Here is a 26,950-nt window from a genome sequence, read left to right on the forward strand (position 1 = left end):
ATGTAAACCAGTAAATTCTGTTGAATGCCACAATTGAGTGAATGTTATTTAAACATTGCTATTACTGCTAAAATTTATTTACTTTTTAAAATATATTGATGATATTAGAGGAGTTCATAAATTTTTCTTTTGGGTAAAGAGTGCTTTCTGGTTGTAGACAAGATATTATTGTATTCTCAATCACTTTACAGGAGGGAAAGGAGGTTGAACCCTAGCTAAGAAGGATTAAAATTCACAGAATCTGATTGAGGGCACCTTATGTCAAAGCTTGGTCTGGTTTCCTCCAGTTTTTGGTGAACTTCTATTAAGGGGACAGGTGGCCAGAGTATTAAACCTAATAATTGAATGCTTTCATTCAAAGTGGCTTCTATATAACCTGGAGGGTTTTTTTTATAATCTAGCTCTGTGTTCCAAGAAGGGAATCTCAGTCTCAACTGAGACTTTTTTAGTAGTACCCCAAATTATTAATAATTTATAGTTTGTTTTACATATGATAGTTCATAAACCTGAAATGATACTTTATAGTTTGTCTGAAACTATCTGCAGATCCTTTTCAGGGTTTATCCTGGGATTTTCTTTATACATTTTGGCAGTTTGGCTGTACCTGGGAGCCTGTCCACCAAAACCTAGGAAGTCCGCTATATAACAAAAATTAAAAGTTTTTTTTTAGCTTCCTTTACAACATCTCATATCTCAAAGGAAATCAGAAATGATCAGCAGATCCCTGCTTATGTTGTCCATAGGACTGAAGAAGTATTGTGTATGGAATATGGAAGAATTGTGTCTTTAAAATGGAAATGTTTAACATAGGGAATTTATTTTAATATGCAGTTTTGGCATCATGATTTTGATCCTTTATTTTTTAGCTTTGACTCATTTATTACCATATTTGTGTGGGAACATATTCTATTTCAGTTGTTGGCTGATGCCACTGTGTTGTTCTTCTGTTCCTAGGACTCAGATCATGAAGATTTGTTAAGTAATGGGGAGAATCCCCATCCTTCTTTAAACTATTACTCACTAATCTAATTATAAACTGCAGGGGAGGGAGAGAGTGGCAAATAGGGAGTAGCTGTGTCACTTGAGACTCTCTTGCTACCCTTAATCTCCCCTGTATCCCTAGACCTACTTTCTAGTCAGTAAATGATTTTTAAATGATAATGAAGCAGGACAGTGCTTCTAAAATAAATCTATAAATGGTACAATGACATTGGGTAGCAAAAGGTTTTTTAAGGTGCTTTTGTTTGTATTTGCAAAATATATGTGCTGTTTGTTGTTGAAGATTAATAATGTTTTAGCAGTGTTTGCATAATTTTGAGTTTTAGTGAGACCCTTTGATTTTGATGTCGTACACTGCTTTAAAAACAGTAGGTTATTAGGGGAATCTAGACGGCTTAGTGGGCAGAGCACCTGCCCTGGAGTCAGGATGACCTGAATTTAAAATATGGCCTCAGACACATACTAGTTGTGTGACATTGGGCAAGTCACTTAACCCCTATTTGCCTTAAGAAAAAAAATGAAAACAGTAGGGGTTTTTTTTGTTCATTTCAGATGATCTTAGTTTTTTGCCTTAAATTATTTGGGGAAGATTATTTTTTCAGAAATTTTTCTGCATAATAATTTATATTGTTTATATCATACTTATATCATAGAGAAAACATTTATATAAATGTTATTTATAACACTACATTTATAATATATATGTTATTTATAACACTGTATAGTGCTTACTGTGTGCCATGTATCATGTCCAGTGCTTACAGTATTTCCTCTGATGCTTGTAACAACCCCGACAGGTAAGGTGGCTATTATTATCTCCATTTTACTGATAAGGGAGTGAAGGCAAACAGAGATTGTCTGACTTGCTCAGGTCACACAGCTAGTGAATGTCTTAGGATGTATTTGAACTCAGGTCTTCTTGACTCCAGGCTCAGTGCTCTAGCACTCAGGTTAGAGCACTTAGTTGCTCCTGAATATGGATTAGTCAGGTAATAAAAAAGCAATACTCCAGTTTCTTGCCCCTTCATTGTTTTTATGCTACATGCTGTAATCACAATTTATAGAAAAAAGGTTAAATTATGAAAAAATCCCAAAACTTTGAAATGGCCCTATGCTGCATCACATAAAAAGTTACCAAAATATATGTGATTGACATGATATTATTTTCCAATAATATTAGCTTGTTGCTCTATAAACCTTGGAGAATTTTTAGGTGCCCTAAATCCCAAAGGATGGTGGAACTAGAAGAAAGAACCTTTGAGATGATCTAACCCAGCACTCTCATTTTGCAAATGAGGAACCTATCCTCCAGAGGGAAGAAATATTTTGCTCTAAAGTCACCCTGGTAAAAAGTAGCAGAAACAAGACTCCAGCCCAAGTCTTCTTACTCTGAGCCCAAGGCTCTTGACCCATAAGGACCATAAGGCCTCCTGGCTATTTGTAGTTGGGATCTCTTCTGCTTGATTCATTGTAACAAATAGCATGAATGTTGAAATAGTTTACGTGATGTAGTAATATGATGCGTATATATAATTAAAAACCATACTGTGTTTTTTTCCCAAGAATTCTTTTTTCTTAATATACTTTTAGACAAGAAGAAAATTTACCTGCTGGTTGTGGATTTTGCCACATACCTTATGATGAACTGAATATGCCATTCCCAGCTCATCTCACTTACTGCTACAGCTGCAGAAAACAAAAAGTTCCTGATGTTCTTTTTACAACAATAGATCTTCCTACTGATGCAACAGTTATAGGAAAAGGTTGTCTTATTCAAGCCAGGTATGTTTACCAAAGAAAGAGAGAATTAATGAATTTCTTTGTGTGATAAGTGCATAGCCCATACAAATTGTGTTTTTTGCTAGAAATTTTTGTTCATTAATATGGTAGTTGAACCTATGGGTGCTGATAAACTCAAGAGGAGTGGGTATGGGACAGAACCAGGGAGTAAGCTTACACGGAGGGATGAGACATAAATCATGATCCAGCAAAGAAGTCTGAGGAGGAGGGTCCAGTCAGGCAGGAGATAATCAGAAGATAGAAATGTCATGAAAACTTAGTGCCGAGAGAGTCTCTAGGTAGGAGGAGAGTAGTCAGAAGTGTCAAGTAGGAGTTTGAGGATAAAAAAAAAGACTCATATTTCTCAGTTAAGGAAATCTTTTGAGGGATGAAGTTGGAAGCCAAGATTTCAGAGGATTGAGCAATGAACATGAGTTGAAAAAAATGGTGGTATCTAGTGAAGACAACTTGTTCTGTGTTGGCTATGAAACGGAGAAATAAAAGATTAAAGCATGAGGAGATAGTATGACTGATTGAAGGGTTTTTAAGGATTGGGAAGACCTGAGCAAAAAAGTAGAGTTATTTGTGTTGGGTAAGTTTAAGCGTCATCTTTTTTATGAGAGTGGAGAAAATAATGTTGATGTTGAGGCGACTTGAAGTATAGATTTGAAGTGGAGGAAGTACTCACATTGGAAAACTTGCGTGTTTTCAGTGAAATATACGGTGAGGTCCTTTACTTAGCAGGAGCAGGAGTGGTGTAGGTGGCTTGAGAAGGGGTCTGCTGTTTGGAGGGGAGTTAGAAGGTCATTCAGGGAAGAGGAAAAGGATTAGAGTACAGCATTGAGGGCCTGTAACATAAATTTGTAGGGATCAGTCACCTGATTGTGTGATTTTTCCCCCTTGGCATTTATCAGCAATTGAACAGGAGCAGACTACTGAACAATAGGAGCATCAACTGAATAGGAGCAGTGGAGTTTTGAGAGGAATATGGGGTTGGAGTTTGGTAAGGAATGGCAGCAGTATGACATGGGGCATGGGACTCAAGAAGTAGAGGACAGTGTGAAGTTGAACTGGTTAACTCTACGGTTAAGATTTTGAAGGGAAGAAAGTCAGGTTTGTGGAGGTCTTTTCTTTCCTGTTAGATTGTGAGCTCTAGATTATTTCTTAATTTATCTTTGTATCTCAAGTACATCAAACTAACTTACACATAGTAGGAATTTCATATTTCTTGAATTGATTAATAAAAATGCAACATTTTTTTCTGAGATTCTACTGTAACTTTGTTGAAGAAAGCAATGTTAAGTAATTATTCTTTTTTTGACAGGTTATGTCGCTTAAAAAAGAAAGCTCAAGCAGAAGCAAATGCTACTGCTATCAGCAATTTGTTGCCGTTTATGGAATATGAAGTGCATACTCAGTTAATGAATAAGCTAAAACTCAAAGGAATGAATGCTTTATTTGGACTAAGGATTCAGATTACAGTGGGTGAAAATATGTTGATGGGCTTAGCAGTAAGTTTAAATTTATTTGAATATTTTGTGACTTCTATAGTTGTAGTGGATTCTGTTCGGGTAGTAGGTCAAGTCCTTTGTATTTAGATCTGTGTAGTGAAATAAGTCCATAAACTATTGTGCCAATATCTAGGGATAATTCAAACTGAATCTTAAGTTTCAGAATTAGTATTTGCAAGTATCGTAGGGCCCCCCAGCACTCCACAGTTAAGACTTCTCTTATACTCAGCCCATTGTGGCCACCTGGCTATAACCATAGCAAGGCCATGTTTATGACACTTTACTATTTGGAGCTCATCATCTTGGATAGTCAGTTATTTTGGTTAGCCTTCTCATGGATGTTTCTTCATCATAAAATTTGATTAAATGCTTTATTTTTTATATTTTTATTAGAAAAAATGATTTAATAAGATTTAAAAAAGATTTAATAAGTAGGGCATCGTAATTTCTTAGGTAGATAACTGGACTTGATGAAACATATATACTTCAGGGACACCTCTGAAGGTGTTATGAAGTAGAAGGTATAGTGAAGTAGGTCTAGTCTATTAACTCAGTGAAATGTGAGAAATTGAAAATTAGATAGTATATATCCATTTCCTTTTCTCCCCCCATTGGCTCCTATTATAAAATGATGTTTTATAATGAAGATGTCAGTGAAGAATAAAGTCTGTTGCTGGCAGGCTCAACTGGCCTTTTATCACAGTTAAAACTGAGTGTCAGAGAAAAGTTGGTCTCTTAAATCCCAAAAATGGTCCCCAATAAGACTGTGGTTACACATCTTCTACTCAGGTTTCCTATTACTAGTTGCATCTTATAGCAATTTTCATTTTAGAGAAGTTATCAAACAGTTCTTTAACTGTACATCCTCAGTTAATGAATACCAAACTTGTTTCATACTGTAAATTCAAAGTTCAGTATATCAAATCAGGTAGAGATATTGGTAGTTAATACACATAAAGCCTGAATAATAAGATTTTGCCTTGCTGTACATAAAGAAAATTTGTTGTGTATTTTAATTGTGTCCTAGATGTTTATAATAATTAATAAAGGCTAATTGAGTTTACGTTAAAATTATTAGATAATTAGAAATATTTGGAGGAAAAAAGGATTTTGTTTTATCCTTCAAAAGCAATATGAAATTGTCTGTTTTCTGCTTTCTTCCTCCTGATGTCCTTATTTTGCCATATATCATCACATGTTGGTATTTAAATAATTTGCTTTGTACTGCTCTCTTAATTGTTTTATATATGCATAATTCTTATCATAACTAGATAGGTCCTTAAGGAAACTGTATCTAGGTATTGTGAGGAATACAGAAGTATTGTGGGTGGGTTTTTTTTAATTCCTTCTTGTAACCAACTACAGTGTTAGCCTGATGTAGGCTTAATTTTTTAAACTGAAATTTTAATATAGTGTTTGTGTAAATTAATTGACCCCTTCTTACTTGGGACATATCAGAGGGCCAGAAACATTCTTTTTTACTTTGCTGTTGTTAAAGGGAGATTCTATCTTTTTCTGCCCATTTTTCCCCAAGTCTGCCACAGGTGTATATTTAACAGCTTTACCAACCCCTGGTGGTATCCAGATCGCTGGGAAGACACCAAATGATGGTTCATATGAACAACATATATCTCATATGCAAAAAAAGATAAATGATACAATAGCTAAGAACAAAGAGCTCTATGAAATCAATCCTCCTGTAAGTAAAATCTGTAATGAAACTATTTTAGCTTTTTATACTTACCTATGTTTCTGCCTTATTTTACCTTAGATATATCTACATAAAATGAAGTTATACACACACATTATAGCTTTTGACTATAAAGATCATAATTCTGCTTGCTTCCTGAAATTTACTACTTAAGATTGATGTACTGTTGATTTGGAGGAAGAAAAAGTACTTGGATTCCATTTCCTTCTTTCATTATCATGTATTGAATCTATTCCATCTAATTCTAACTCACATTTCTCACCAGGTTTGCAAAAGATATAGATGTGTCCTCAGCTCTGGATCCATAGTGGTCATATATTAATCTTTATTTAATAAAACAGATGGTGAAAGTTATAGAACTAGAAAAAAAAGTAACGAAATTCATCTGGAAGAACAAAAGGTCCAGAATATCAAGGGGATTAATGAAAAGAAATTCATGAGAAGGTGGTGTAGCTATACTAGATCTTAAATTGTATTATAAAGCAATAATCATCAAAACTACTTGGTAATAGAGTGGTGGATCAGTGGAATTGGTGAGCTACGCAAGACACAATGGTCAGTGACTATAGTAATCTACTGTTTGATAAATCCAGACGCTCTGGCTTCTGGGATAAGAACTCAATACTTCACAAAAACTGCTGGGAAAACTGAAAAATAGTATGGCAGAAACTAGGCATAGACCAACATCTTACATTCTATACCAAGATAAAGTCAAGATGGTACATGATTTAGATATAAAGACTGATACTATAAGCAAACTAGGAGAGCAAGGAATAGTTTACCTGTCAGATCTATGGAGAAGGGAATAATTTATGACCAAATAAGATATAAAGAATATTATGAAATGCAAAATGGATGATTTTGATGACATTAAATTGCAAAGGTTTTGCACAAACAAAGCCAATGAAACCAAGATCAGAAGAGAAGCAGAAATCTGGGAAACAATTTTTATAGCCATTGTCTTGAGAAAGGTCTCGTTTCTGAAACAGAACTGAATTTATAAGAATACAAGTCATTCCCCAATTGACAAATGGTCAAAAGATATGAACAGACTTATTTGAGAGGAAGAAATTAAAGCTATCTATAGTCATACGAAAAATGCTCTAAATCACAATTAATTAGAGAAATGTAAATCAAAACAACTCTGAGGTACCATGTCAAACTTATCAGATTGGCTAACATGACAGAACACGAAAATGATAAATGTTGGAAATGTGGGAAAATTGGAACACTAATGCGTTGTTGGTGAAATTGTGAACTGATCAAACTGTTCTGGAGAGCAATTTGGAACTATGCTCAAAGGGCTACAAAACTGCAAATCCTTTGACAACACAACATACCAGGCATACTTCTGTTTATCAGTTTTCTTTCTCAGGAGGTGGATTACTGTATACAATGTTCTCTCGACTCTGCTCATTTCTCTCATTGTTATTTCATGCAAGTCTTTCCATGTTTTTCTAAAATCAATGTGCTCCTCATTTCTGACAGCTCAGTATTATTCCATCACAATCACATATCACAATCTGTTTAGCCATTCCCAAATTAATGAGCATCCCTTTAATTTCCAGTTCTTTGCTTTCACATTTTATATTTTTAATCTTGAGAGCGCAAATATTTACCTGATTTTAAGAAAAGTCACAACAGGGAAATAGAACATATCTTTTTGTTGAACATATCTTTATATACATATAGTCTAGGTAATTTGGACACTTGGTATGTATTTTTTCTGGAACAGTTCCAACTTGAAAGCTAGGTAGTGTAGACATATTAGTCCATTAAGTTTATTAAACTCTACAGGTATTTTTGAAGGTCATAATATGAAGGCCCTTTAAATTAAGTATCAGTATTGACATCTATATACAGTAATATTTTGCCCTCTGGGCAAATGAAAGTATTTACCTATTCTAGTTCTCTTCCATTCTGTTATATTAACTAGATGTTATTAATATGCAAGCCATATTTCTTAGTTTTGTACAGATGTATTTAGGTATTCCTATCTCTCTTCTACCAAGACAAGTCAGCTGCTTTGGGGCTCATTCTATTTATCTGTAAAATGTTAGACTAGACCAGGGGTGGGGAACTTGTGGCTTTGAGGCCGTATGTGGTCCTCTAGGCCCTCAAGTGCAGCCCTTTGATTGAATCTAAACTTCACAGAAGAAATTCCTGTAATAAAAGGATTTTTTTCTGTAACTCATTCAAAAGGCTGAGGATCTAGTGGGCAACATGTGGCCTCAAGGCCATGGGTTCCCTATCCCTGGACCTAGATTCTGTATTCTGTGTATCCTTCTACTTCCAACATATTGGAATTCCACATTCTGGAATGTGCATATATACAAGCACATTGGGCTGTGGAGTTAGAACATTAATAAATTAGGGTCTTATTTCCTCTTTTATCAATCTTAATGATTTATTTGAATTTTTTATGTCTTAGTCATTAGTATGTGTGATTAAAATTAATTAGAAATATCTTTTATTTGTTTTTCATTTTAGAAATGAGGACCTGTTAGTTTATCAAATATGACATTGTAAAATAAATTTATGTATTTCGTCACAGTAGCATACTTAGTACAGTGTTGCTTATCAATTTCTAATTGATAACCTAGCTAATGTTTGGCTGTCATGTTGGATAATAATTATTGTATAAATTGTTCTCTTAATTCTGGAGAACAGCCATTCTAAATTAGGTTAGAGTATATCAGATTTCAAATCGTTTCATAGATAGTTGCTGCCATGCATTCCTAACAAATAATGCTGCCAGATAAATTATCATAAGATATATACACTGGTAATTAATTGTAAAATTTACTGCTCAAATGATTTTTATATCTGTATATTCTTCATATATCTGTATATATGTGTGTATATATATCTACAAATATGTGTGTGTGTATGTATGTGTAAGTGACCTTTCAGACCCTATAACTTGTACCACATCCTTTGTCTTTAATTTTTTCCAGTAGTAATGATAGATTCATAGGAATATACTTAATCTCTTTTCTTGGTCTGTCTTGTGCCCCATAGCATTTACAGGCCAGATGAAGAGGTTGCAGGTATTTTTTATGGCCATGTAACATAGAAAAAAACTAAGGCATTCATGTCCTCATTTTTATCTAGTGTGTCTCTCCCAGAATAGATTTTTGATAAACATTTATTGAATTGAAATGAGCACAATATTCTGAGACAAACCAGGCATAGTTAATTAGTGTGGAGATTTATCACTTAAATTTTACCAGCAGAGAGGATTTATTAGGCTTCTACTTTGGAGATGTTTATCACTAATGAAGAATGAAGAAAATTCTCAAAGGAGAACTTTTCTGATTGGAATATTTCTGTCCATTTTCTTTAATTTTCTTTGCTATTGAAAATGGAAAATTATATGACGTAACATGTTCTGTATTTCAGGAAATACCTGAAGAGATAATAGGATCTCCCATTCCAGAGCCTCGGCAGCGTTCAAGACTGTTTAGATCTCAGTCAGAAAGTTCTGATGAAGTTATAGAATTGGATCTCTCACATGGAAAAAAAGATGCCTTTGTACTAGAGGTATTCCTGCTTTGCTATGATTTTTAAAACATCTGAGAGAAAAAAGTCCAAATTATTTTCATTGTTTTCTAAATGGAGGTAAAAAACACTAGTAGTTTTATATTAAAAAGTATGTTTAAAGTACTAAGACAGTATAACAGTTTATATTTTGGTAATACTGGAAAGAAATTATTGAAGTCATGAGTGGACCTTTTTGTGCTACAGTTACGAAATGACTGAATATGTTAATGGTGCTATAAAACCAGATGCTTCAATTAATAGCAAGTTGAAATATCCCAGGTGTTTAGGTTTGTTTTTGTAAAGCTGAAAATAGGAAGTCAAAATAGGAAGCTGAGTTTTTTAAGCTAAATGTAATCATTGGAGAGTTGTATTGTAAAACTCTGTGTCACTGAGTCACAAAACTAGAGATAGAAAGTACTTCTGAGGTCATAAAATCCAGTTTTTATATGAACAGGACTCCTTTCTGCAAAATCACCAACAAATGGTCTAACAGCTGCATGAAAACTTTCAGGGGGAATGGAGTAGACTCCACTACTTCTCTAGGCTCTTCATTGTACTTTGGGGCTGATATAATTGTTAGGAAGTTTTTCCTCATATCCACCCTTTTGTCCTCTCTGCCTATTTCAGTTCTTTCCTTCCCCACCAGGAGGCATTATCCAGGGAAGTAACTCCTTGTCAGGAGATGCAACTTGAACCACTGTCTCTGCAGTTGCTACAACCCCTCCCTCCTCAGCAGCCATACCTACTGAAGACCAGGAAAAGAAAATTCTCTATGCCAGAATCCTTGGCCACTGTCACATGGTTGAATATAAAAAATTGATATGATTTTGTTAAAGGAAATTACACTGAAAATACATTATCATCTGTCTTGCCACTGTAACCTAAGGATCACTGTGCCTTTCCATACAACTTTTAGCTGAACCCTCCTGTATATGATACCTTCCCCTGGTAGATGAGTTTTTGACAGCAGGAACAGTCTTTCTCTTTGTGTTCCCAGCACTTAGGACAGTTCTTTGCATATGGTAAGCACCTAAAATGCTATTTCGTTTATTTATACCCTAAATCTGACTCTGTACTTTCTTCTCATTGCTCCTAGTTCCCAGAATCATAAAATTTCAACATTAGAAGGGACCACAGAGGTTATTTAGCCCAACTTTTTTTTTTAAATATGAATTGCCACTACAACATCCGCAACAAATCATCCAGCTTTTTTTGAAGATGTCTATTGAGAGGGAATCCAGAACTTCTTGAGGAAGCTCACTGTATTTTGGGGTCCATTTGATTTTAAAGAAATTTTTCATTACGTCAAGTTGAAATCTGCCTTTCTTTAGCCTTCTACTTATTTGCACATACTTCTACCCTCTGAAACCAAGCAGAGAAGATTTGATTCCAATTTCTCAATAGCTTTTTAAATATTTGAAGACAGCCCTCCCCATTCAAAAAAAAATATCTTTTCTTGTCGAAGTTCCCCAGTGGTTAAACATTTCTAATTCCCTCAACCACTCATACATGGCATGATCCTGGTCTCTGCTCTGGCTACTCTATCTTATTAGTTTCTTGCCTAAAATGTGGTACCAGGTAAAGATTAATCAGGTTAGAGTATCACTTCTCTTGTTCTAGACACTATGCCTCTTTTAATGTAGGCTACCTCTCAGAGTTGTTGTGAAGATCAAGGGAGATAATATTATAAAGCACTTAGTGCCTGATGTATATGAATCTGACAATATATGCAGTGTTCTGAATCCACAATCCTCTACTTCTATAAAGGAGGGAAGGAGGCGTATTTACTCATTTCTTTGGGATAGTTTTGGGCATTATAATTACAGTGATTTTTGTTTTTTCCATTTTCACTGTAGTCATTGTGAATATTATTTCCCTTATTCTGCTTATTTCACTTTTCATCAGTTCTTAAGTCTTTCCATGTTTTTCTTATTCATGATCATTATTTCTTGCCACAAAATAATATTCCATTACATTGGTGTACCTGTTTCTCTGGGAGAGTGACCAACTTATGCTTTGTACATATAGAACTTATATTTCATACTTATGGAAACACCATGAATTCTTTGTAGATAACTGAAAACTTTCCCTTGATCTTCATACTTTTATCAACATTCTTTGGCTCCCCATCATTCTTATTTGTAGCTGTTGTAGATAACACTCATGGCAAATAGGTACAACAAATCAACTATGTGTCATGTGTGTTTAACATTCTGTGGGTCTAGTCAGTTCCTGCAGAACTTCTAAATGAGGTTAAATTTATTCATGGTGTGCTTTATACCTTTTATTGTGATATGATATTAGCTTTCTCAGATCTGCCTTTGCTTGACAGTTAGATTGCTGTAATGCAAAAATCTTAATCAGAAGTACAATAATTAGATGGGGAGAGAAAAAGTTTTTTCACATGAGAAATTTCAGGAACAGAGAAAAAACAATGGCTAGCATTTGGGTCAAGATTAACAGGGTAGAAATAAAATTGATATTGTCTCTTGGGGTGTATTAACAGACTGCCTGAGGAGAGAGAAAATAGATCACTTTGAGGGAAGGATCATAAGCCTACTGTATAAAAGAGGAATAAAACTTGTTCTGCCTGCCTTCAAAAGATAGAAAGAGGAACAATGGATGGAAGTTTTGAAGAGACACCTAGATGTGATGTCAGGGAAAACTTTGTAATAATTAGAGCTATTTTAAAGTGGAGTGGGTTACTTTGGAAAAGAAAAGGTTTCCCTTCTTTAGGGAAAAGCTAAATCACCATTTATGAGGTATGTTGTTGAAGGGATTTTTTTAAAGTATGAGGTGAAGTAGAAGGCCTCTGAAGTACTGTGATTCTGTGATATTGTTGATGTGAGTACTTCTCTTTGATAGAATGTGTTAGAACTCATCTAGACCTTCTCATTCTGTTAACCCTTTTGTCTTTTTTCTGTTCTCCAAATCATCCAACTCATCATTCAGCTGCCAGCCTAGTCTTGTTGAAACACAGGTCTGACTTTACCACTTGCCTTCCTAATTGTCTATGGCTACTCCATTTCCTGTAGGATTCTTTCACAAGCTGGTTGCATCTCTTTCCAACCACATATATAACCCCCTCTGTTTCTAAGCAGAAGTCTTACCTGGAAGAAAAAAAATGATCATTTCATGAGGAAATTCTCTGTTTTTCAGCATTTAAGAGAACTTTGAGGTTTTATTTTGCACTTAATTATTATGTATTATTTGTTATTTTAACCTGATTTATAAATTATTTTAAGATTGATGACACAGATGCCATGGAAGATGTGCATTCTTTACTTACAGATGTCCCTCCACCTTCAGGTAAAAAAAAAATCTTACTTTTGTATTTTTGATTTTAAAGTATTTCCTTGGTTTTTTTTGTGCTTCATTTCATAATGTTTATATTGATAAATTGATTCTAGTAGTTAGATTAGATGGCCTGTCAGGACCTTTTGAATTCTATTCTCAGAACTCCCAGGTAGAGTCTAATTCATCAGGATGACACTGGGTTATGAGAGGGAATGCTGAGCCGGGTCAGTCTCAGACAGTTGGCTAATGAACCTAAAGGAAGATTAGGGAGATATTATGGTGAAGATAATTCGTAACATCCTAATCATATTATTGTTGCAACATCATTTGGGCTGTACCTATAAAATGAAGGAGTTGGACTAGGTAAGTCCTTCTGGATGAATTTTTGTGATACTATGATGAGAAATTTGGTAATCATGGTAAAATATGTAGGGAAAAGAGGGTATAAACATTGCCTAGTGGACCACAGTGTTAGAATAATAAATATTCCCAAAGATTCAAATACGTGTAATATATAGCATCTTTAATTTGTGGCCAAAGAGATACGATTGTTTTAGTCAACAAACATTTGTTGAGTTCCAGCTGTTTACAGAAAACTTGATTGGATGCTGTTTAGCAAATATTTTCCATCTTTGAAAGAATACATTAATAACATTTTGCCCCTTTGTTCTTTAGTATGTTGTGTCATGTTACTCAGTACTAAGAAATACTTTTTTTTTACCAGCCTTTCAAATAAAATGATATTTACAATCTGTTCTTTGAGATAACTGTTTACCTTCTTTACTTTTGTTTGCAAGGAATCTAGCAACAAGCATGTGCTGAACAAACAACTCCTCACTGAGCCTGTTGTTAAGCTTTGGAGAAAAAACAGAAAAGGAATAAATAGCATAGTTTTATAAAGCTTATGGATTTTTGCAAGAAAGATTTGGGGACAGGGGGCTTATGCCTGTTTTTAAGTATTTGTAGAGTTGTCATATGGGAGAGGTAGTACAGTTGTTTTTCTTGGCTCCAGAGGGGAGAATTGGGTGGAAGTTGCAGTTTCAATTCAGCAGACATGAATTAAGTACCTGCTCTTGGTCAGTCACTGTGCTAGGGGTGGGCATACAAAGAGAATATTGAAAGCTTCTTACAGAGCTTACATTCCATTGGGGAAAATAGCCCAGTATGTAAGAAGTAATTTGTTTATGGGTGAGTAGTACTAGATATGAAGGGGTAAAGAAATGCTTAATCCAGGAGGTGGCCCTTCAACTGAGTTTTGAAGAGACTTATGGCTCCTAGGAGGTGGAAGTGAGAAAGTAGAGTAGTCAAATAAGAGGGACACAACCTTTGCAAAGGTGTGGGAAATGGGAGATGGGACAGTTGGTTGGATTGTAGAGTAATTGAAATTGTGGAGTGAGTAATAAACCTGGCATCCTGACTGGACTTAGAAGTTGAAAAGTTTTATATGTCAAATAGAGACCTGCATATTGTGTCCTAGCAGTGAGAGGTAGCTACTGAACACAATTGAGCAAGAGAAAGTGACATAGACTTTTGTTTTAAGAATGTGAGTTTGGCAGTTGTGTGGAGAACTGATTGGAAAAGGTAGACATATGAGGCAAGGAGACTAATTAGAAAGCTCTTAGAATAGTCCAGGTAAGACATAATAAGGGCCATAGCTTGGCATGGTTGTTTGTGAGCATTTAGTTAAAGTATGTTGTGGATATGGAATCCACCTTATTAGATATGAAAATTTGTGGATGTTTCTGAGCTTGTGAACCTGAGTAATGAAAACAATGGTACTGCCCTCAACAGAAACAAGGAAGTTTGTAGGTGGAGTGGATAAGTACTGATCTATTGCTAAACCAATTTAGTATTTGAATTAGAGAATGAGAATAGAAATTTTAAAATTCCCATTCTATAATTTTCAAAATGTGCTACACTTCAACATGAACAAAAATGCAGTGTATTTTATATCTTATTCCAATTTTTTTGTGGCAGGCTTTTATAGCTGCAATACAGAAATTATGCCTGGCATCAATAATTGGACATCTGAAATACAGGTAAAGCTTTCAGACTTCCTAATTCTTTAAAGTAGGTCACATGAGTGATGACAGGACTCTATTCTATATGCATTAGATATGAATAAAATAACTGTCATTTAAAAATTTTCTTCTTTGAACATATCATCATTTGTTACCATTTCATTTTCTATAGGTTGTTAACATATTTAAATTTAAACATGCTTTTATTTCTTCTATTTAGATGTTCACTTCAGTAAGAGTATCCAGATTAAGCAACATTAACTTGACAAATCAGACACTCAATAAGAACTTCAACGATCTCTGTGAAAATTTGCTCAAGGTAGGAAATTTTTTTTACTGATTATATCCTGGGCTTAAAGTATTTAGAGCAGAGTGGGGGCCTTACAAAGGTTTTTAACTGAGTCCCAGAAGCTCAGTGACTTTCCAAACATCACACAAGTTACAGTTAAGTAGCATAAAAGAGATTTGAACTCAGGCCCTCTGATTTGATATTTAAAATCCTGCTCTAGATATTTAGAAACTGTACAAAGCATGAGACTGGAAAACAGATGTTAAAATTTCTCTGAATTGTTTGGTATAATAATTGTTTGGCAGTCTTAGAAAGTGGAATTGTACAGAAGTCAATTCAGCAAATTTAATAACAGACATTTATATTGTGGGTTACTGAATTACAGAACAGTAGAATAGTACAGCAATGGAGAAACACATGTGCATGACCAGAAAAGGAGTTGGGTTGTTTATGTAGGGAGAGATGATGGACAGCCTCTGAACTACACTAGGAAATGTATTATTCCCAGTGGAAGGCTTCCAGCATCTTGGCTTATGGGTTTGTGGAGGATATATAGGTGAGTATGGATAAAAATCAAATAGAATGAGAAGGTGTAGGTTGGTTATGCTCTGCATTGATGGAGGGAATGTTCAAATTAAACATTTCCAATATAATTTACTTTCTCTTTATAATCCTTTCCACGATCTGGTAAGCTGGGTAGTTTAGATATCATCTCCTCTTTATAGGAAACTGAGGTAACAGTGAAGTTAAATGGCTTGTCTGTGGTTACATAACTAGTAGGTATTTGAAGAGGTGGGATTTTTAAGTCAGGTCTTTCCTGACTTCAAGTTTTTTACTATCTCATAGTTTGTCTTATAAAATATTAATAAATGAGAGTATTTATTAAGTATGTGCTCTGTGCAGTTCTGGGTAAGGTACCTAGCTTAGATATAAGACAAGGTCCTTGGCCTCATAGAGCTTATAGTTTTGTTGGAGGATATAACTATACAGTAACATGATTAAAAATAATACAAGAAAAGTACATGAGAAAGGTACAAAAATGGCATCGTGAAGTTTAAGGATAAGAAAGATTATTACTTATTTGGGGCATTGGAGAAGGCTTCCTGAGAGAAGTGACTTTTGAGTTGGATTTCAAAAGGAGTTGAACATTTGGAGTGAAAAATCATGGGAGAATGTATTACTGGTTTAGAGAGCATTGTGAATCAAGGCATGGTAGTGGAAAAATACAGAGATACATAGTGAATAGCAAACAGTCTAGTTTGACTGGAACGTAAAGTGTGTGGAAAGGTGTGCTTTGAAATAAGGATGGATCCAGATGGCTGACAAACTTAAATGATCATCTAAAGAGTTTGAACTTTGTTTCCATTTGGGAGTCATTGAAAGATTGGGAACAGAGAAGTGACACAATCAGATCAAGGAATGAGAAAGATAACTGTAATAGCAGTGTGAAAGATGGTTTGTAGAAAGAGTTATGGTTAGTCTGTAATCTAGGTAGCTGGTAACTCAAGTCCTCAGTGCTACATGGAAACCAACAATATGTAATGTTAGGCTTCTTGGAGAGGCATAGCTTGCAGAACATGGGAGGGAGAAAATCCTGTGGTCCTCTGTTCTGGCCACACCCCCATGTCTGGATTATTGTGTTCATTTTTGGTACTGTATTTTAGGAAGGACATTGATAAAATGGAGACCATCTTGAATAAGGCAACTAGGACAGTGAGGAGAGTCAAGACTGTGATGTGAAGGAACTGAGAAGGTTTCGTTGGAAAGAGAAAAAGTCTTATGGGGGACATGATAGCTATCCCGAAGTGTATGATGAGCTCTCATATGGGAACGGGATTAGACTTATTCTCCTTGATCTCAAAGCAGTGAGTAGAAGTTGTAGAAAGTCAGAGTTAGGTTCCATTTAAGTAAAATCTTCTTAGAAGTAGAATCACCTGCCTCAATTGTTATAGTGGTTTCTACCTCACTAGAGTTCTGCAGGAGAAGGTTGGATGATAAGTTTTTGATAATGTTGCAGAGGAGATTCTTTCAAGTAAAGGCTATATTAGGTGGGCTCAAATTTTTTGGTGTGTCTTTATAAAGGGTTGAATTTGTTTTTGAAAATTTTTTTAAAAGTTGGTTTCACTTGTCATACTTTGTATTTTATTTTATGCATTTAAATTCTTGATTCTGAGAAAAGGATCAGACTTCACCAGAATGACTGCCGAATTGGTCTGTGTCACAAACAAGGAGGTTATGTTTTTATTTGGGATATGGTAGACTTCATGCTATTTGTAGGTAGATGGAAAAGAGCCAGTAAAGAGGTAGAAATTGAGAACATATGAAGGTTTGGGACCAAAGGTATAAGTATTGTGGAGTAAAGGATATAAGATGAGAAACATTCAAGAAGTAGGAAGTGAGTAGCTGATCATATAGATTAGTTTTGAGGAGTGGAGGAAGATATATGCTCTAAGTATTGTACATATGCTATTGGGAGTTGGATGACAGGAAAAATTTTAGAATAGTCATAGTCATGATAACAAATTACAGGAGTAAGTTTTTAACTTTTTTAGATTTGGGTTTTTGTCTTGCCGTTTTTGGCTTCAGTTTCTCCATCTGTAAAATTAGTATGTTAGGCTAGGTGATCTTAAATCTTCTTTATGGCTCAAAAAATTGATTGTTATTCTGTGGTTTTCAGTTTTGATATTTAACTATTAGATAATTCTGATGATAAAATCAGTCTGTCTATACTTCATAATATAATGTAGAGGTAGGATAATTAGAAATATTAAGCTGCTTTAAACTCATAATAGATATATGCACTTCTTTAGTCTTCACATTTTTAGTAGACTTACTGGCAAATTCATAAATATAAATAAATGTGCTTTTAATTTTTTCAGGTTAAAATTGTGTTATCATTTTAAAAATTCACTTAATTAAAGGCTAGGCTTTAATCTTTTAATTTTTCCACTGTCCAGAATAAAATGTAAATTCATGAAACACATTTTATAGAAATATAGATAAAATAAAAAGTAATTGATTTTTTTTTAAATTTGATAGAGCCTGTATTTTAAACTTCGTTCTATGATACCCTGCTGCCTTTGCCATGTCAATTTTACAGTATCTCTTCCTGAAGATGAATTAATTCAGGTAATTAACATTCAGCAAATTTATTTAAAATATCCCCATGTATATATATATATAAACTCTTTATGAGGTAGTATAGGGTTTTCTTGGCAATTTTTCTTGGAAGTGATTCACCATTTTCTCCTCCGTGTGTGTGTGTGTGTGTGTAGTAGAGACTAACTTCTATCTCAAATTTTTTTTGACCATATTTTAATTAAATATGATTGTTTTGTGAATATAGTGAAATTACATTTACTTGGACTTCAGTCATCTTTGTCACCCAGTGGTGTGTATGCTAGAGAGATTCTGTTATATCAAATTATACAATTACTATTTGATGAGATTTTGCGTGCCTCTTTTCCCATGGAGGATTTAGTTTCTGAAATTTCCTATGGAACATCTGGATTTGTAAATCTAGATTGTACTTTGACCATATCAGTCCCAATATATAAATTTATATAGTTTGTTGACTAAATTAGGTCAGTCAGTGATAAATTTACATATTTTGTTAGTTTATATATTTGCTCCAATGTTGTTTAGAATTATATTGTCCATTTTTTATATATTTTAAAAAACTTAGTTTTTATGCATTTTTTCTTCTTTTTGTTTTATATACATTTTTATTGGTATCTTTTATTTTTTTACATCATCATATTTTCCCCAAGATTGTTCCCTGTTCCCCTCCTAAAGAGTTATCACGTATAATTAATCATAATTTTAAAAACCAAAAAAAAGAAAAGAGAAAAAATCTGAATAACTGACAAATACATTGAAAACAAATCTTAAAATATGGACAGTGTACAACTTCTGGATCTTCCACATCTGCATAAGGATTTTCCTTATGTCACTGGCCTCCTACACCTTTGTCATTGACCTTTTTAGATGAGTAAGAACCATAAGTTAAAAATTATTGTCTTTCACACCAGAATCCTTTGCTCCTGCATTTTTTGTTGTTGTTCATGAATTGCCATGACCAAATAATTCATCACCAAATGACCATATGCCTGTTTGCTTTTACATAATAAGTTAATAATCATCTAACAACAGATTCAGTATGTCAGTTGTGGAACAGTAAGTGGTACAGTGGGGGTAACTGCAAGAACTGACCTCAATTCCTTACCTATAAAATGAGCTGGAGAAGTAAATGACAAACCATTCCAGTATCTTTGTGACGAAAACCCCAAATGAGGTCTTGAAGAGTTGGGCGTGACTGAAACGACTCAGCACCAACAAAAATGTTGATTGATATGACTTGAAATATTTCTAACTCACTAGGATTTGTATTTTCTTGGTATAACCTTTAATAAGCCAGTGAGGGTCACCTCCAGAACTACAGAATTTCTTAAGTCATAAAGAGAATCCATAGTCCATCTAGTTCAACCTATACTTAAACAAAAATCTCTTTTACTGTATATCTGACAAGTAACCATCCAGCTTTCTTTTTCCAGACCTCTAATGTAGGGGAACCCACTACTTACTGAGGTATGCAATTCCACTTTCAGATATTCCTTCAAAGCCAAGATTAAAAAGTCTAGTCTTTACGTTTCCTGTGTGATAGTCTTTCAGATATTTGAAAATGTTTGCCATGTGCCTCCTAAATCTTTTCTTCTCTGGCCTAAACATCTCTAGTTCCTTCAGTTAGTTCTCAAATTGTGTTACCATGAAACCTTTCACCAACTTTTTTGTCCACTAGTGGATGCTGTCCAATTTAAGAATGTGCTTCATAAACTCAACACAATAATTTAGATGTGGTCTGATCAAGACTACCCAAGTCCAAGATTATATCTGTCTCTAAACACAGCATAAGTAAGTTGCAAAGAAGGTGGCCATCTGCATTAATAAACATAGTTTTCTTACTAGAAGTTCCCTACACCAGTGGAATCATTAGTCCCATCAGAAAAATAATGTAATCCAAGAGCACATTAGCTATTTTGATTGTCTCTGTCATAATAAATTTATTAAGCTTATAGTCTACTAAAACCTTTAAAGTTTTTCAGAGAAGCTGCTGACTGGCCAAGATTCCCCAATCTTGTACTTCTGAAGTTGATTTTTTGAACCCAAGGTTAAGACGTTAATTTTATCACCATTGAATTTTGGTCCAATTTTCTATGCCATTAAAATATTTTTGTATTCTCACTCTTTAATCCAGATGGGTTGTTTTCTGCAAACTACAGAAGCATACCACTGTGTCTTTTATCCATGTAGGTGATAAAAATGTTAAACTGTCCAGTACTAGACAGAGATGCATAGGGCATTCCAGTAGAGATTATATTATCTTCCAGATTGACATTAAACCATTAATAATCATTCTTTTTATCCAGCTGTTCAACTGGGATTAGCTCTAACTACATATGTGTGTGTGTGTGTGTGTGTGTATATATATATATACTTATATGTATGTATTATTGTCTCATCCCCACCTCTCCATCTTGTTGACAAGAACAGCATCGCAGACTTGGTCAAATACTGTGAAAAATCTAGGCAAATTATGTCTAATATATGGCCTGGTCTTGAATCCCTTCCCTATCTTTTTTCATCTTCATCAGATTGCCCCTTAGGTTCTTATGTACTTCTAAAATGTCATTCACTGAACTGAATATGACGCTGTGTCTTTAGCCTTCTCCTTATATACTAGTCTAGTAATCCTGTCTAAAAATAAGAAATTTGTTTGTCTTAGCCTGTTTTTGATGAGACCAGTTCTCTTTTATTACTGCTACCTTTTCTCGATGTTCACTAATCATCCTTTTGTTAATATATTTTAAAGTTTTGTTAGGCACTAATTGTCACTTATACTCACTTATAGTTGGCAGGATCTGTTCTTTTCCAGCTTTTTTAAATTGGAGCACTTACTTTTCCCTGAGCCTGAGAAACCCCCTCTCATTTTCCATGATGTTTCATAGCTCTCCAACACTGAATAGTCATGGATTTTTCTCCCCCATGCCTTAGAATATTTTCCCCTCAGCACAGTGATGTATTCAAGTTGGGCTTTTGTCAAGGGAGTCGCTTTGATTTCCACAATACCTCTTTCTAGTTGATCTTTTATAGACATTCCAAAGTATTTGCCCAGAAACCTCAGGTGACTTCTTACCTATGGGATAAAATATAGACACTTCCATAGACTGCCTCCAGGCAGTTATTCTGGTTTTCACTCCTTTTTTTTTCATTTATTCTCTATTCTAGTCAAAGAAGAGTACTCATTCTTGTTCTAGATCTTCCCTCTCCTGCTTTCACACAGACTCTCCATTTTATCTGGCATATTTTTTGTGGTTGTTCAGTTGTGTTTCACTCTTCATGACCCTGTTTGGGGTTTTCTTGGCAAAGATATGGGAGTGGTTTGTCATAGCATTCTCTAGCATATTTTACAGGTGAGGAACCTGATGAGGCAAAGACGGTTAAGTTACTTGCCCAGGATCACACAGTTAGTAAGTATCTAAGGCCAGATTGAACTCATGAAGATGAGTCTTCATGATTCCAAGCCCAGTGCTCTATCCATTGTTTTATCTAGTTACCCCCATCTAAAATATTGTTCATTCCTGTTTGTTGAAGTTCTTCCTCCAAGATATAGCTAGAATACGACTTTCTTTTCAGAAGAAACATTCCATCATTTATCTCACAGAAAGTGATGTCTCCTCCAAAGCCCCCTAAGACTGCCTGGCTCTCCTCCATCTCACCTTTGCCTCTGTTGCATTCTCTTTTGTTTGATAGCCCATTTGTTTACTTTGCACATCTTCCCTGTGATTCCATACACTCTGTAAAGTCATGCTCTGTTTTTCATTTTTGTTGCTTCTGTACCTAGCACAGTTTGTTATTTAATAAGTGTTTAATGAATGTTTAATTAGTTGATACTGACACTGATATTGCTCTTATCATTTCAGGTCACTGTCACAGCAGTTGCAATAACATTTGACAAACATCAAGCTGTACAAACCACAAAAACTCATGTGGAAAAGTCATTACAAAGAGGTAAGCATTTGAAGGATAAGGATTTGCTTAGAAGAAATGTACTATTTAGTGATAAATATTAGAAGACAAATAGATGAAGTAGTTAACTTGTTTGGATCATTCTAAGAGTTAGAATTAGAATTAAAGCATAACTTTAATCTTTTTTATTCACTCTCTAGGTAGTTAACGGTTAATTGTCTGTTCCAGAGTTTCTCAGCAGTAATGTGGATAATTAAAAACATTTTTATTTATATTTTAGAGTGCAGTTGCGTAGAGAGGAGGATGGGGGGATTTGACCTTATCAGATTTTGCTTAGGATTAATCTTAAAATAGGAGGATTAAGGATTTGATTTTATTGGTACAAGAAACTCCCAGTTGAAGAAGCTCCCTCTTCAAATTCTCCCCTTTTCTGCAGCTTACACTCAAGAGATTAAATGAATTGTCCAGGGTTACATGGCTAGTATGTGTCAGAGGTAGAACTGGAGCTCAGGTTTTCTTGGCTTTGAAGTTGACTCTTTATCCATTGTTGAGTTTAAGATGTTCTCTGGCCATGCAATTCAAGATATCTGATAGTCATTTGGAGGTGTGATATCCTGGAGGTCAGTAGAGAAGTTGGGACTGGATAAATAGTCATCTGACAACATGGGAGATCATGAGATCACCAAATAAAATAGTATAGAAGAAGAAAAGGATTTTCCCAGGACAGAGTTTTGTGGGTCCTCCATGATTAGGAGGTGTGTTTTAGATAAAGATCCAGCCAAGGAAATTGAGAAAGAATTGTTAGGAAGGAAGGGGGAGAACCCAGCTAAGTCAGTTTTTTGAAAACCTGGAGAGAAGCGAGTATCAGGAGAAGAGAGTGACTGATAGTGTCAAAGACCAGCAGAGAGGTTGAAAAAAACAGTGAAGAATGAGAAAAGGCTAAATTAAACTTAAATTTGCCAGTTGGCAATTAAGAAATCGTTAGTAACTTTGAAGAGAGAATTTTCAATTGAATGATGAGGTCAGAAGCCTGACTGCAAAGAGTTAAGAGAATGAGAGAACAGGAAGCAAAAGCACCTATTGTAGATGGCTTTCTTAAGGAGGTTAGCCACAAAAATGAGGTTAGTTATATGATGAGAGTTGTACATGTTGTCTCCCCCTTACCACATAAGCTCCTTGTTTTATTTTGTTCGTATTTAACCAGTACCTTTATATGTAGTGTAGTGCCTGACACTTTATGAGTTTGTTGATTGACTGCTCACTAATAGTACAGTATTAATAAGTCAAATGCTTTTCTCTCTCCAAGCCTCTACGGACAACGAAGAACTTCTACAGTTTCCACTGGAACTTTGCACAGATTCACTTGCTTCTCACCCTTTTTCACCAGCTAAAGGTTGGTTAAGAAAAATAAAATTAAAACTTGCCTTTCAGTTCTCTCTACTTGCTTCCGCATTTTAGATGAATTAATGATTCTGAGGTTAGAATATAGTCATTAATTTTTATTCATTGTTTTTTTCCAAATTCTTAAAAGCAAAAAAAAATTACCTTCCATTCATATTTCTTAAATATTTGGATTATAGATTGTAAATCTAATTTTTAATAATCTACTCCATACCATAGATATCGTTGTCATATTTCTTCAGATCATTGGATTCTCCTGTATAACTTCTCATGTAGAACTTCCTCTCGACTTCTTTTCCTATAAAAATTATATTCTGAATATTCAGAGAAAGCAAAGTTATTTTTTACTTTATTGTATCTTTATAGCACATATAATATCAGAAGGATGTGTGTAAGTGGGAAAAAAAGATCATTTTTTTCTAGTAACTGAGTTTTGCATATCTTAGCTATTAAATTTAATAGCATTACTCTTATATAGGTAAGCTTTACCAAGTACAAAATGAATATGCCTTTGACTCTTGCGTATCAGTTCTTGGAAAGAAATAAAAAGTGGATCTTCCATCTCCCTTCTATTGTTAGTATGATTTATAGACATAATAATACATTCATAGAATTACTAAGTGACTAATTTCCTAATATATACTCAGGAGGAAAATAGTTATATGATGATGATCTAGGTTCTTTCAGAGATAAATTTAAGACTGTTTTTTGTAGTAGTTGGATCCAAATTATTCTGATTTTCTTCATTTTTAAAAACCACAAAAATTCCTTACGTCTCTAAGATCGCTATTTATTTTAGCCAACTAAAACTGATAATCTCTGCCTCAGTTTTCTTTTGAGATTTAAACCTGTGATTTTATCGGTGTAGGGCATTCCTGGTGTGGGAACTCTCTTTATTGATAAATGTTTTCAATTCATCTGTAATATACACATAACACACACACATACACATATATATTTATATATGTAATGTCATAAAAATTACCTAGAGCACTGAGAGGTTAAATGACTTTTCCATGGTATCTTTACCAGTTTGTATCAGAAGCAGGATTCAAACCTAGGTCCTCCTGACTCCTTCTGGCCCCCTGTCCATTAACTACTCTACCTATCTTTTCTCTTCACTCTCTCTTGAATTTCAGTTTAAGACTCCAAATAATATCATCACGCCTCTGTTTCCCTTGAAGACATATAAAAGAAAAATCAAATTCTTACTAGAGCCAGAATTTAAATTAGGTGTTTATATATGTATGTATGCACATATACATATGTACTTGAGTTATGAAAATAAGTAGACATGTCAAGAAATGCCTGTGTGAAATTCAGGGATCTTTATAGAACATTGGCTTGTTTCCTACCCTTTTCCTTTATTTCCAGTGAACTACATTTATACAAAATTAACATTAAACTGCCTTTCTTTTCCCCCTTTTGCTTTTTCCTACCTTCTTTCCTTTCCTTCTTTTCTCTCTCCCTTCCATCTTAACTCCCTTTTCTCTTCTCCTTTCTTCCCTCCCTATTGGTAATTTTAGCAGCAGCCCAGTATACTTAGTGAAGTAGTTCATGGAGCACTGAAGTTGGAGTCTGGAAGACCTCACTTGCCTTAGATATTTGATTGCTATATGACTCTTTGCACGTTTATGTAAATTCTGGGCTTTATTGCCTGGTTTTCATTTTCTTATCAAAATATAGCTAATTGATTAGTACAATTTTAGTTTGTACTGACTGACTACAGAGAGATCATAGGCCTGAATTGTTTGTCCTTATTAATTTTTTCCTTTCTAATTCTTTGATGGAAAGGATGGAGAGGCATAGATAAATCATTTAATCAAGCATTTATTAAGTGCCAGTTATGTCCCAGACACTTTACTAAGTACAGTGACAAAAGTGAAATAGTCTCCATTCTTGAGGAACTTAGTGGAGACCCATATATAAGTATATAATTGTTTGTTTTGTATTTTTTGTAGATATCTGTATACATACACTGACATGTGTGCATGTATATAGATGTTTATACAAAATTGTACAAAAGATATTTTGGTGGTCTAGGGGAGGCACTGTTAGTTGGTGTTGGATCATGAAATGCTTCACATGGAAGACGGCATTTAAATTTTAAGGCTAACTAAGAATTCTAAGAGGTGTGTACATTACAAGCATGGGAAACAACTAGTACAAAGGCATAGAGATGGGAGCTGGAGTGTTATGAATGATAGACAGGAAGAGGACCGCTTCTCCTGGACCGTGGAGGATGTGAATGAACAATATGTAATAAATATGGAAAGGTAGGTTAGAGCCAGGTTGTAAAAGTCTTTCTGTTTGATCTTAGAAGTCATAGGGATTTTTACTGGTCACTGGAATTTTACTGGGTAGTGGGGGAGTGATGTGGTCATATCTTTTGGCAGCTCTGTGGAAGATAAAATGGTGTGGGGAAAGAAGGCTATTCAAATTAATCCAATTGAGAGGAAATGAGGGCCTGAGCTATAGTAGTGTCTGTGTGAGTGGAAAGAAGACTGAAGTGAGAAGCTTAGTAGAAGTAAGAATGAGGAGGTTAGGATTGTTCTAATGTTGCAAATATGGATGATTCAAAAGATGTTAATGAGATCATAGATCTATTTGAATATTGAGTATCTTTTTATGTTATTTCTTATTTTCTTAGGATGTCAAAAAACTTCGGTATATTTCATGTTTATATGTTGAATTTGATGTAATTTTGCTAACTGCTTTGATTATTTTAGTAATTAAATGATGAAAATTGCTGAACTTGAATTGTTTTCCAAGAATTTTGTCATATGTGGGACATCTACATTCTCTCATAAATACGTTGAGGAACATAGAATTAGTTGTCAAAATTACTTATATCATTGTGACTATTGGATCACTTGTCCCTGATTATCTTAGTAAAAGATGGTTCAGACAAAAGCATATTGTTATGTGTCACTAGGGTCATAGATTTAGAGGTAGAAGGCACCTCAACAGTCATTTAATCCAGACGTGTCAAACTCAGGACAAAATTCCTAATTTTAACCAAATCAGATTAAAATTAAATTAGAAATGTTTAACAGAGTAAATAAAAATACAGTACAAACCTACATGATGTTAGTTTGTGTTTTTTGTAAGTCAGCTGCTTTTGGAGGGATCCATTTCTATTTGAGTATGACACCACTGATCTAAATTATTCCTGTCCTCTTTGGGATGAGAAAACTGAATCCTAGGGAGAGTAATTGATTTCCCTCAAGTCACACAGGTAAGGTAGTTTCAGAAATGGGATTTTAAGCTAGTTCCTTTTGACTCCAGAACCAGTAGCTTTTTCCAGTATACCATGTATTAATTGATATTTTTCCTAGGCTAAAAGTCAAAATTAATAAAATTCAATGTGTAC

At 34.5% G+C, this 26,950-nt stretch overlaps 1 protein-coding gene across 18 annotated transcripts in view; it reads left to right on the forward strand.

Annotated features, from left to right (window-relative positions):
- The window catches only part of C2CD5 (C2 calcium dependent domain containing 5), a 110,291-nt gene that overhangs the window by 59,816 nt on the left and 23,525 nt on the right, over window positions 1-26,950 (forward strand). For all 18 annotated transcript variants that reach the window (XM_072653518.1, XM_072653519.1, XM_072653520.1 and 15 more), the window contains 10 exons: window positions 2,590-2,781; window positions 4,103-4,289; window positions 5,824-5,988; window positions 9,403-9,543; window positions 12,789-12,852; window positions 14,818-14,879; window positions 15,082-15,180; window positions 18,190-18,279; window positions 22,131-22,218; window positions 23,483-23,569. In XM_072653518.1, the coding sequence (XP_072509619.1) occupies window positions 2,590-2,781; window positions 4,103-4,289; window positions 5,824-5,988; window positions 9,403-9,543; window positions 12,789-12,852; window positions 14,818-14,879; window positions 15,082-15,180; window positions 18,190-18,279; window positions 22,131-22,218; window positions 23,483-23,569 (1,175 nt within the window). The remainder of the gene's footprint in view (window positions 1-2,589; window positions 2,782-4,102; window positions 4,290-5,823; window positions 5,989-9,402; window positions 9,544-12,788; window positions 12,853-14,817; window positions 14,880-15,081; window positions 15,181-18,189; window positions 18,280-22,130; window positions 22,219-23,482; window positions 23,570-26,950) is intronic.

Source organism: Notamacropus eugenii, chromosome 3, assembly GCF_028372415.1.
Source record: "Notamacropus eugenii isolate mMacEug1 chromosome 3, mMacEug1.pri_v2, whole genome shotgun sequence".
Taxonomy (NCBI): domain Eukaryota; kingdom Metazoa; phylum Chordata; class Mammalia; order Diprotodontia; family Macropodidae; genus Notamacropus; species Notamacropus eugenii.